Raw genomic sequence first — 12,805 nt, forward strand, 5'->3', positions numbered from 1 at the left:
TTTAAATTACCAGTCTTCCCAACACGTTGCACTGAACAAATTGTCCAAAATGCCACCCTGCCATTCTCTTCACCATTTTCCCCCTGTAGCCAAAAAGAAGAAGAAGAAGGTCCCACAAGCCCAATTTAATAGAATAGAATATCTTTATTATGGTCATAGACCAGCAATAGACATCACTTTTTACAATATATTAAAAAAAATAGTACTGACATTAATAATGGATAATAACATCCCTGTTAAGAAGATACATGTTCTCAAACTGTTTGGGTCACTCCCTAGTTTATGTAGGTAAAAAGCCGATAAGTATGTGATAAATATAATGTTCTAAAAATTGTTAGATATCTCTCCCAAAAATTGGTACAAGTTGACAGGTATAATTCTGTAGCCAATTTTTTTCTTGTGGACATTGCAGCAACACAGAATTTTGCCACTGCATGCATGGTAGATGGGTTTGAGTCCTGGAGGAGAAAACCTACATAAAAATTGTCTGCCCTCCCTGGCAATCTCTCTAGTAAAGCGAGAATATATGCTGAACTATAAACACTGTATAACTCACAGTACAATAAAACATATGAGATGTCTTCATCTTCATGTTCCACAAACCCAAAATTTTTACTTATAAAAAAATTCAACATCCGGTACCGTGTTTCTCTAAAAATAAGACAGGGTCTTATTTTCTTTTGACCCCCAAAATATGGCCTTGGCCTTATTATTGGGGGGGCTTATTGTTTTGGGGTTGCCAGGTGACTTCTCTCTTGCGAGCGGGCTCCCAAAGAGCCTGGCATAGGGATGGGATGACACAGCCTCAGGGGCGAATGGCTGTGTTGTGCTGTCACAACAGTGCAACACAGCAGCCATGAGGTGACCATGCTCATGAGCAGCCGCCCGACAATCCCCCCTCTCCAGCCGGGCAGAGTGCCACTCACCGACCCAGCAGTATCCCGAAGGCACCAAGCCACAGGAGCAGGGAGGGAAACAGGCACTCGCATGGCTTGGCACCTTCAGGATACCGCTGGGTTGGTGAGTGGCGCTCTGCTCGGCTGGAGAGGGGAGGCTGTCCAAGGGTCTTATTTTCGGGAGAGGGCTTATATTTTTGCCCACCCCAAACATCTGCCCTTATTTTCAGAACATGTCATATTTTCGGGGAAATACGGTATATATGCAAGCTTGGATAAGATTCACAGTGTGTTTTAACAAACATTAACTTTTGCTTTATAAACCTCTTTCCTGGACTTTTTATCTCTTTGGGGGCCTTCAGTGACAGCATTTCAGTTATTACTTAGTCAGGCAGAGCCAATCTAATTACTGTTATGACTATTTTCTCTATTATCTAATCTTTAGACCTCCAAACTATACAATTGTTTTGAAGAAACAAGAAATTACTCAAGTTGCAGTTTAGATAAACCAGAGATTATTTGCATTTTAAAAATCTTTCGAACAGCATTCCATTCACTTTTCCTTTTAAAAAATATTGTTCATTTCCCCTAATTCCATATTCATATTTCTTTCTTAAAAAAGAATGTAAAATAAGTTATTTATTGTAATTTTACTGCATTGTTGTCACTTAATGAACACAGCAAAAAAGGTTGTAAAATGAGGCATAAGCCACTTAACATCCCATTATTTAGCAATGGAAGTTCTGGTCCCAATTGTAATTGTAAGTTGAGGATTTCCTGTACACAAATTTAAGGTATGTGACCCTCTGTGCTCCGTAAAACCTTCTCTTAAAATCAAAGCATTTGGGAGCAATATAGGATGGCATACTGAATGCCATTGAATTGAGATAAATCAGTCATCTATACCAACTCAGCAGCCTCAGAAAAGCTTGTTATGGACATAAGTGGGAAGAAACATGGAAAACGTTCCTATTCAAAACTTTTACTTTGTTTGTGATCCTTGCTGTCTTTGATAATAAATTTGCCTTTATTACATAGTCCCCCAAAAAATCCATTATCTACTTGCAAAATAATTCAGAATAAATACATAAACTCTTTTCTGCGATTTTTAAGAAATCTAAACTCCTGTATGTGAAACTAAGATGAAGTATAACATTAAATAAAATTTTCTTTTTCTTTAAGTAGGGAACTCCATACCATTCTGTGAAATCGGTGAGCCTCGTAAATATTTTTTCCCCTTTTGGTCCTTCCAAACCACTTGATCTGTTGCTGCAGACAGAAAGGTTACTGTTGGGCAGGACACATTTAACATAAGTGTTTTCAGGAGAAAATTTTTCTAATAACAGATCATCAAAAAATAAGTCCTGCTGCAGAACAACAGTTCCCTACTCAATGAGGTAAAGAGAAAAAGATTATTCAGCAGCAGTGGTAGGATCTATTCTGTAGGAGCCAATATCAGTATTGGGATTGTTACAGTAGCTATAAAGATGCATGGCACACTTCTTTTCTTATTAATATAGGTTTTTATCTTATATGTAGAGGTAGTATTCAGCAGGTTCTGACCAGTTCTAGAGAACTGATAGTGGAAATTTTGAGTAGTTCCAACCGGTAAATACTACCTCTCAGTGGCCCCATCCCCATCTATTTTCTTCCTCGTGAGTCTCAGCTGATCGGGAGGGAATGCGGATTTTACAGTATCCTTCCCCTGCCACGCCCACCAAGCCAAGCGCACAGAACCAATAGTAAAAAAAATTGAATCCCACCACTGCTTATATGGTTAAACACAAACATAAGCACTTTGTTCCCTATATGATCCTTGTATGGCTTGAATGGTCACTTCTCCAATATACTGGCATCCATTTTCTTGTACATGACCTGTCCACTGAGACAAAATGGGGGGAAACCTTCATTCAGTACAGTAGTTTTTTAATGACTGCTCATATACTTTTACTGAATGTTGTTTGTGCCTTACTGTTGACTATGTTTCTCTTCATGAATTGCAAAACTGCCTGAAAAGGAACTCCACACACATTCCGTTTGGGTCCAAGCAATTCACCATAGATGTTTCTTTGTATGCTTCTGGGTGTCACAGGAGGACAACTTTAGTCATTTCTTACGGTAAGAAATCTGTAAAAGTACAGATTTGTGAAATCTGTAAAAATACCTTCAGCTGAGCATAGCAGCCTTCCCCAGCTGGATATCTGCAATCCAGGGGTAAAGAGACGGCAACAACTCTTGGAATTCTGAGCTAGCATAGCTAGATTAACAAGCTGAAGCAGAGTAATATTTTGCAGAATAGATTTGTACACTCCACTACCTGCCATGCAGGTAATCCATTTGTTACAAGAGCTAATAAAATCTTCATAACAGAGCAATGTAAGAATTCAGAAACTGTGTGAATTAATACATCAGAAAGCCAAAGAACTTTATTGAAAAATATTTAACTAAAACTAAAATACAGTATTACTTGTGTTCAGTCACTATGTATTCAATAAGAACATACTATGATTTCATGAGTAGTCTTGTTTTAGAATTGCCTTACAAATGATGTGTATATTAAAGAAATAACTTGTAAATTCTTGTTGAAATAGCCCCTCCAGACATTGGGGAAGTTCTAGCCAATTGGAATGAGAGGAAAGCATAATTGGAAGATGCTAAAAATATTCTATATTCTGCTTATCTACATTGCACAGCAGATACATTTTGGACTCACCTAAAGTTTTCTTACAGCAAATATTAAATTCCAGACCATCTTTGCTAAGAAAGAACTACAGTTATATGGAAGACATGGCTAGAAAACATTGCAGCAAATGGCTCGAAAATTAATGAAAAAGACAGTGGTCCAAGATCTTAAATTAACTTAGTACCCTTAGTAGGTTAACAGACAACAGAGTCACATGGAGCCAATTTACTGGTCCAGAGACTGGTAATTGTGGCAAGATGTAGACCATGCAGCATCCACTTTAAGGGCTGCAGATTATTGCGCACAGCAGGACTTTTCTGTATATAAATCAAGAGCACTGAAATGTGCACAACAGAGGAAAGAAATATGACTTGTTGAGCAGGAACAAAAACAAATATGAGCATTAGGATCAACACAGAAATCAAAATTAACTGTGCTGTTCTTTATAAGATTCACTTGTCTTTTCTTCTTCCCCAAGGGTTCACACAGGGACTTGTCCATTTAATTTACTGCACTTTCGTGTTTATCCATTTTTTCTGCATCTCAGTAATTATGGGCAGCTCCTTACTGTGTGATTTTGGTACAAATATCAAAATATCTGTTCCATGTCACATTTATATACCACACTATCAGACAGATTAGGCCAAGATGTACCTTGTGCTGAATCATGTTTAGTTATGAATATTATTGACCTAGAAAATCTCAGTCCAAGTCAACACTCATTTTATTACACTGTTGCCCTGAAATTTGAAAATGTTAGGAACCTACTGGATCAAGTATCAAGATCACCAAACAACTATCTGTTCCAAAATGCTATTTATAATCATACTAAATCCAATCCATTTTCTCCCCCCCACCCCATATACACATCCACTGATTGTTCTAGTCACCAAATACCAGGGAAATTTAGAGCACGGTTAATGTGCAGGTTCTGAATCCCCAACAAAGTTTTCTCATCCTTCTCTTGCTTAAGGGCTGAAATGCCTCTTCACTGAGAAAGGGGCACCAAGCCAAGAAGCTGTGCCTATCCTGGAGGCCTCAGTTCCACCCACAACAACCAGCAGCACAATTTGTGCAGGTGAAAAACTCTTTCTACTTCTTTCCAATTTGCTTAAACTAACAGCAATGCTTGGACTGCGCCAAAGGGCTGAAGATTGTCCCCCTATCTTCCTTCATGTCATTTTCTAATCTTTTTCTGGATGCTCTTATAAATGGCAGATGAGGATATCTAGCAGTTTTAGAGGGAAATCAACATGGGAAAAATGTGTGGGAGATGGGTGGGTTGAAAACATATTTACAGACAAGAACAATAATACCGTCAAGTAGCTTTCATCTGACCATCTAAGGGATTAAGCAATCAATCAATCAATAAATAAATCAGAATAGAGCTGGAAGAGATTTTGGAGGTCTTCTAGTCAACCTCCTGCTCAAGCAGGAGAACCTATACCATTTCAGAAGGTGGCTGTCCAGTTTCTTCTTAAACAGTGGTCTCCAACCTTGGCAACTTTAAGACTTGTGGACTTCAACTCCCAGAGTTCCTCAGCCAGCAAATCTGGCTGAGGAACTCTGGGAGTTGAAGTCCACAGGTCTTAAAGTTGACAAGGTTGGAGACTACTGTTCTTAAATATCTCTAGTAATGAAGCGCCCAAAACTTCTAAAGGCAAGTTGTTCCACTGGTTAATTGTCCTCACTGTTAGGAAGTTAATTGCAGGTTGCTTCTCTCATTGATTAGTTTGCATCCATTATTTCTTGTCTTGCCTTCTGGTGCTTTGGAAAAATAAATTGACCCTTTTTCAGTCTCTCAAATACTGGAACACTGATATCAAATCCCCACCCCCAAGTCCTTCTTTTCTCTAAGACAAGCCAAACCCAAATCCTTCAACCGTTCTTCATGTTTTAGTCTCCAGGCCTTTAATCATCTTAGTTGCTCTTTTTTGCACTTTTTCCAAAATCTCAACATCTTTTTTTATAATGTGGTGATCAAAACTGGATGCAGTATTCCAGGTGTGGCCTTACTAATCTCGTGGCCTCAACTGGCTATCATAATCAAGGATAATAAAGCTGAGGTGGCGCAGTGGTTAGGGTGCAGTACTGCAGGCCACTTCAGCTGACTGTGATTTGCAGTTCAGCGGTTCAAATCTCACTGGCACAAGGTCGACTCAGCCTTCCATCCTTACAAGGTGGGTGAAATGAGGACCCAGACTGTGGGGGCAAGTTGCTGACTCAATTTGTTAAAAAAATCTGTAAACCGCTTAGAGAGGACTGAAAGCCCTATGAAGCGGTATATAAGTCTAATAAATAAATACATAAATAAATAATGTTCTCTGCTTTTTTAGCCTTAGAGATCATTTGTGAGAAAGAAGACAAGAAGAGATATGTCGAAAAAAATGTTTGAAATTCAATGTGGTGTTTGTATACACTGCTTTATGGCACACTTGGTTTGGTATGTGCTTCCAAGGAGTGCCCGCTGCAGAAAAGTGGCTACAGAATCAGGAAAAGAATTTCGTCAGATTGTATACAAATATATCTATTGTGTACCATTCTCAGTTGCATTCTGATTAAGTGCACTTAAGTCAATGTCAACCTTTAGTGACCACATAGATTTTATCTGTGATAATCTGTCCCTAACCTGTTTCTTCAGGTCTTCCACTAGTGAATCCATCAGCACTGTAACGGAGCCAATCCACCTTGCCAGATGCATTAACACCTAAATATTTTGTCAGATACTCATTTCAATGAATTCCTTATTATTTCTCACTGGATTCCTTGACTTATGACCAAAGTTGAGCCCAAAATGTTGTTAAGTGAGACATTTGCTAAGTGGGTTTTGCCACAGTTGTTAAATGAATCACTGCAGTTGATAAGTTAGTAACTCCTTTGTAAAGGGAATCTGCCTTCCTCATTGATTTTGCTTGCCAAAAGGTTGCAAAAGGTGATCACATGACCTTGGGACACAGCAATGATTGTAAGTATGAACCAATTGCTAAGAATCTGAATTTTGATCACATGATCATGGGGATGCTACAAAGGTTACGTGAATAGTGGTCATAAATCACTTTTTTCAGTGCTGTTGTAACTTTGACTAAATGAACTGTTGTGAATCAAAGACTACCTGTATTATTTTATGAATTTACACACATTTGAATGCCAGCTATCCTTATAACTCTGGGTGGCTTACCATAAACAAATGACAATATACATGAGGCATAATTTTTTTAAAATGAACAAAATAATAGAGCTATTGTTAAGAGCTATTGCTATCTCTTGCAAGTTCTATCTACCTGGATCCCTTTGAAACTTTATCATATAAAATACAATTATTGTTATTTGTTGGATGCAAGCCTTCAAAAATCCACAAATGGCTCTGTCTTGCATCATAAGGCTGATTTTCTCGATCTTGAGACACCAAATGACGATTGGTGTCCAGTGTCCATCTTGTTGGAATATTGGCTGTTATCGGGGATGACAGAACTTGTGACCGAGCACCATTCAGTAAACCTTCCCATAACTATTATGCAAACTGTCAATAATGAGGGGCACACAGACACTTTCCTTCTGTTTTCACTTGGTTACCCAAGTTTTCTTGGATTTATATCATTACATGGTGCAAACATGGGGGTGTCCAAATTTAGTCATCCTTAAGAATAAATCAGTTAAAATCAGAATGATCTCTTGATTACTCTGGATTTCTGGATTCAACTAACTATTAAAATAAATATTCTGGTTTCTGTAAGCACCGTTTCTATCCTGCTTTGTGGAGTAGAGAGTTGGTCTCTGACAGAAAGCCACTTGAAGATTAGATGATCCCTGATTCTCAACAGTTTAATACTGCCAGTTTAAAAAACAAGCTATGTTTCCACCATAGTACAAGAAACCACCATATCTTAGTTTAGCATTTTATGTAAATCCAACCTAAGTAGTTGGTTTTACAATATAGTATTGGGCAAAGCCAGAAAACAGTATATTAATTTATTATATGACTCTTTTTTATTAGTTTTATTGCTTTTATATGGGGTTTTATAATCTGTAAGCCGCCTTGAGTCATGGTTAATATGGCAAGTAATCTATTTTGTATTTACGTATATATGCCTAGCATATTTTTTTAGTCACAGTATTCCTCAGATGTAAATGAAAAGTATTAAACTGAATACTGTGCACCAATAAATAATTAGGAACTTTGGCACAGATTTATACTATGGGCACAGACTGTATGTATGTGTGCACCAATGCAATAGGTAACTTTTTATATCTAACCACTAATCTCAGTGACTATTTCACAGTGACCTCCTGTTGGTTGATCTGGTTCTTAATATAAAACCTAGTACATTTATATTTCTTCATGTAAAATATCATTTCTGGCTTGCACAAATATATGTTTTCTTTGCAGATAAAACCAATGCAACCAGTTCCTGGTTAACAGAACTACAAACTGCCCTCCTAACTTTGCACACTCTAGTTTTAAATTTCTTAGCCCATTGTTAGTGGAGGCTTAATAGGTATGAAAGAGTTGCACTGTTTATTTCTTTGTTATGCTTTCTAGGAGAATATTGCAGTATGTAGTAGGTTCTTTAAAGAAACAAGTACTTTTAGAAGTCCAATTCTTTTCCTTCCAAATAAACAACCTCGCTTTAGATAGTATAGAAGGAGGGCCCTGCTAAGCCTAGGGTAGTCCACAATCAGAAGGAATCCAGTTAGTCAAAAAGTTAGTCAGAAAAGATGCTACAGATTCCTCCAAGATTTTGAATTTCACTTATAACTATCCTCCTTTTCCATCTCTAGGAAATCAAACGTTCTAAATTTGCTGGCACTCTGCTCCAACAGTACAGGTAGTCCTCGACTTAAACCATTTGTTTAGCAACCATTCAAAGTTACAATGGCACTGGAAAAAAATGCTTTACAAGTTGTCCTCGCACTTATGACCATCACACCATCCCCACAACCATGTGATCAAAAGTTAGGAACTTGGCAACTGGCAAGTATTTATGATGGTTGCAGCATCCCAGGGCCACCTGATCGCCAGTCATGATTTTCCCAGCCAACAAACAAAATCAATGAGGGGAGTTGGATATGCTTAACAACCACATGATTCAGTTAACAAACTACAGTGATTTACTTAACCTTGGCAAAAAAGGGATATTCAATCAGGTGTGACTCACTTAATAACTGCCTTGTTCTAGTCTCAGTTGTGGTCATAGGTTGAGGAGTACTTGTACTACAGATGGAGAGTTCATTCATTAAACTTCAACAGTTTATCGTACCTCTATTATTTATTCATCCTGATTAAACTGACCAATTTACAGTAGTTCAGCCTTGATCAACTATACAGAAGCTGCCCATTGGATTTTAATTTTGTAGACCTCAATCTTACTAAGGATTGAGGCTACAAATAAACATGTTATTACACACAGATATGTGGGAGGGTCTTACAGATGAGGGCATATCCCACAAATAGATGAGATTTACTGACTATATCATCCCATACTGAGTCACACGCCTATGCCCTCCATTCAAACGCTGAGTATTTCGAACTCCCAATGGCTTGAATACATAAAGTCGCAAAGCCTCCAGCACCTATTACCTCAAAGGTTAGTTTCCACTAGCTTCTAACCTCAGTTCTCTAGCCAAACTTGATCTAAGGACACAGAGCATTCCTTTCAGCCTGTGCAGAATAATTATAACGGTATCTAGCAGATTAAGGGAAGAATTTTCCGCAATAAAAGCAGCCTCCGCTTTGCGTAATCACCGTCGCCGCCACCCCAGCCACAACTACAAACCAGCCTTAAATCCGAGGCTTCCCTCGCAGGTAACACGCGATCGCCAAGGACTCCACTACCCGTTTCTATCGACGGGCAACTCTAGCTCCCCAAAGCCAACGTCGTTCCTCCTCTGTCAGGAAATTCAGGGGTTAAAAGTCACAAGCACGTGCTGGGTTAGGATTGTGGGGTCCACCGGTTCAAATCTCCATTTAGTCACCAAGCTACCAGCGACCTCTCTCGGGTTTTGCTCGAATAGATATTGAGTCCCAAACCAGCCTATCCCCGCGGTAATCCAGCAGATCCTGCAAACCAGGCGGTTGGGTTGAGGGAAGCGGGGAGGGGGAACCCCACGGATCGGGCTAGGGTGCCGTGAGGGATTCGCTGCTGGAGGTGCCTAAATCGGTTTCCCCCTGGCAGCCACGCGTTTCACCCTGGAGCGCAAAGCCAGGCAGCTCCCTTGCCTTTCCCGCGCGGTTACGCGCTGCTCCGGAGCGAGGAAAGTGGAAGGTCGGGCGCGCCTGCGATCCCGAGCGTCCCTCGCCCCCAGTCCCGCGCGGACCATTTACCCACCCAACTTCCTTACTCCCCGTGCCAGAGAGAAAGAGGAGCGAAGAGCGAGTCTCCCCACCACCACCACCACGACCGGCGCGTCCGTCCTAACCTCCCTGTCTCCTCGCTTACCTGCCGAAGTGCCCGAGGGACTCGAAGAGGAGCTCGAAGTTGCGAGCCATGGCTGGGCACGCGCGGCGGTCTGTGGGGCGGACAGAGTCCCATGGCAAGTTCCCTCCTCCTGCCCCACAGAGCCCGCCTGTCGGGAAGGGGCGTCACCTTCACCTTTCCCGTCCAATGGACCCTTCAGCCGGGACAGCGAGCTGCGATATCCCGACTCCGGGCGGCGGCGGGGGGGGGCGTCCCCACCGACGCTCGCCGCCCGGGTCCCCCGCCTCTTTTTCCCGCGCAGCCTCCACCGCCTACAGCTAGTCCCATCCTTTCCAGCAGAAGGGGCCGTGAGAAGTGGGGGGGGGGGCCTTGGAAGATAAACGTGTCACTGTGCGGGGTGGGGGGCTTTGCTGTTTCAGTAGCCCGTTGGCGTCCCTCTCCCGCTTCTTTTTGAGGGGGATCGGCGAATCCGTTTTCAGGGCAGATGGGCGATGTGCGCCACGGACTGAGAGCTGCCTGCTCTTGCTGCGGTTCTAAATTTTCTGGCGGAAAATGAGTTTTCTTTTGGGATTATAGGTAGTCCTTGACTTATAATAGTTCATTTAGTGACCGTTCCAAGTAACAATAACACTAAAAATACAACTTATGACCATTTTTCACAATTAAGACCTTTGCAGCATCCCCATGGCCGTGTAATCAAAAGCCAGAGAGTGACAACTGGTTCATATTTATGGCCATTGCTGTGTCCTCAGGTCATGTGATCTGTTTTTGCGACCTGACAAGCAGAGTCAATTGGGAAGCCACATTCACTTAACATCCATGTTACTGACTTATCCACTGCAGTGATTCACTTCGCAGCTGTGACAAGACAGGTCGTAAAATGGGGCAAAACTCACTTAACAAGTGTCTCACTTAGCAACAGAAATTCTGGGATCAATTGCGGTCATAAGTTGAGGACTACCTGTACAACATATCACTGAGAATACGGTTGGTGGTTTGGTCAGGAACTGAGATCTGCCAGTATCCACTGATTCTTTTAGATGGTAGCAAATGGGGCAAAACCCACTTAACAAATGTCTCACTTAACAACAGAAATTTTGGACTCAATTGTGGTTGTAAGTGGAGGACTACCTATACTTCATATGTAACGCGGAAGAAGAAGAACATTGATTCTTTAGTTGAATTTTGGTTCCATAATATCTGAGGCTGAATTCACAAAACTCACCAAGGAGGACTAAAGAGGGGTTGGGTGGTTCCTGTTTAAGCTTTTTGTGGGAACCCAGCCATTGTTTAAGTGTTAAACATGCTTTCCTGAACCTTCCTCAAGTCCATTCCTAGGATTTCCAACACAATATGGCAATTTCTGTGAATTCTGAGAGTGGAAGTCCACACATCCGGAGGATCAGAAAGTTTGTTTGTTGAGCTGCAAAATGATTGATTTATATGGATGTAGTATGTTATGTTATGCCCACATGTAATTAATTAACTCAGATTCAGGATTTATTTTATGTACTGTTGTACCGCCTCTGATCAAGCAATTAAAAATATGCAATTATCCAACTAAACCAATACATTAATACGTGTAATTGAAAATATAACATAAAATTAATATCCATAAAACACCATTAAACTAAAGTTTAATAACAGAAGGTGTAGTTTTCCTAGATATTGGGAAAGAGAAAATACACACTTTCCTGGAGCCAATTTCATAACCTGTGAACTGGGGGAAAGGGATTTCCTGAATATGTGGTATGTTTTTATGTTGTTGTTGTTGATTTTATTTATATGCTGCCCTTTTCCCCCGAAGGGGACTCAGGGCGGCTCACAACTCAACCAGGGAAGGGGATACAAACAAGAATTTAAAACAACATAAAAAACAATGCATGATTAAAACACAACAGTCATACCAATTCGAGACGGGGGCAACAGTTCTTTAGCCCCAGGCCTGTCGGAACAGCCAGGTTTTAAGGGCTTTGCGGAAGGCCTGGAGGGTGGTGAGAGTTCGAATCTCCACGGGGAGTTCGTTCCAGAGGGTCGGAGCAGCCACAGAGAAGGCTCTCCTCCGAGTAGTCGCCAGTCGACACTGGCCGGCGGATGGAATTCGGAGGAGGCCTAATCTGTGGGATCTAATCGGTCTAGTGGAGGTAGCTGAGCTTCTGACTTCAGAGGGGCCTCTAATGCTGTAAATGTCTTCAAAAGAGCCTCTCATTCTGTGAGGAATACATACAATGACATTTGTATTCAACATGGGACATGCAAAGGGTACCCTCTTTCACTATAATATTATTACCAATAAATAAAGAACTGCCCCTTTCCCTCACTGAAGGCCTCCGTGCAATGTACAATATAAACAGTAGATAGCATGGCTACATATCAGAAGAAGGTGTGAAAACATAATGCCCTTGTTTGGGTCCGAATCAACAACACACAGATGGCAGATTATACACCTCTCTTTCTCAATTTCAGTTGACCTTCTGCACAGAGAGCATAGTCTTGTTCGTTAACAGGTTCTGCTGCTCTTTCAAAAGACCATGAAGCAGAATTCAAAACAGGCCTAACGGTGTTCCAAAAAAATACTAGGCTTACGCCTTGTGCAATGCATGAATGGTGCTCTGTGAAGCAGCAACCCAGCATTACATGAGCAAATGCTTCTGTGGGAACCAGGTGCCCAGTCTAAGCCAAAGTGGCAGCGAGGGAGTGCCCAATGACTGGCAGAGAAGAATAGGGCATACCCAACAAACATACAGTGGCCAATTGGGAACTGGGCAGTTTCTACTCCTGAATGTGTCAATATTGTTGGAGAGGCATTA

General features: G+C 41.1%; 1 protein-coding gene across 1 annotated transcript in view; it reads right to left on the minus strand.

Moving 5' to 3' along the window:
• Nucleotides 1–10,225, minus strand: part of SLC22A16 (solute carrier family 22 member 16) — a 29,480-nt gene extending 19,255 nt beyond the window's left edge. Inside the window, 1 exon segment of the mRNA XM_032215348.1 lies at nt 10,017–10,225. Coding sequence (XP_032071239.1) covers nt 10,017–10,066 — 50 coding nt within the window. The 5' untranslated portion in view covers nt 10,067–10,225.
• Nucleotides 10,226–12,805: the final 2,580 nt, after the last annotated feature.

This window comes from Thamnophis elegans, chromosome 4 (genome assembly GCF_009769535.1).
Source record: "Thamnophis elegans isolate rThaEle1 chromosome 4, rThaEle1.pri, whole genome shotgun sequence".
Taxonomy (NCBI): domain Eukaryota; kingdom Metazoa; phylum Chordata; class Lepidosauria; order Squamata; family Colubridae; genus Thamnophis; species Thamnophis elegans.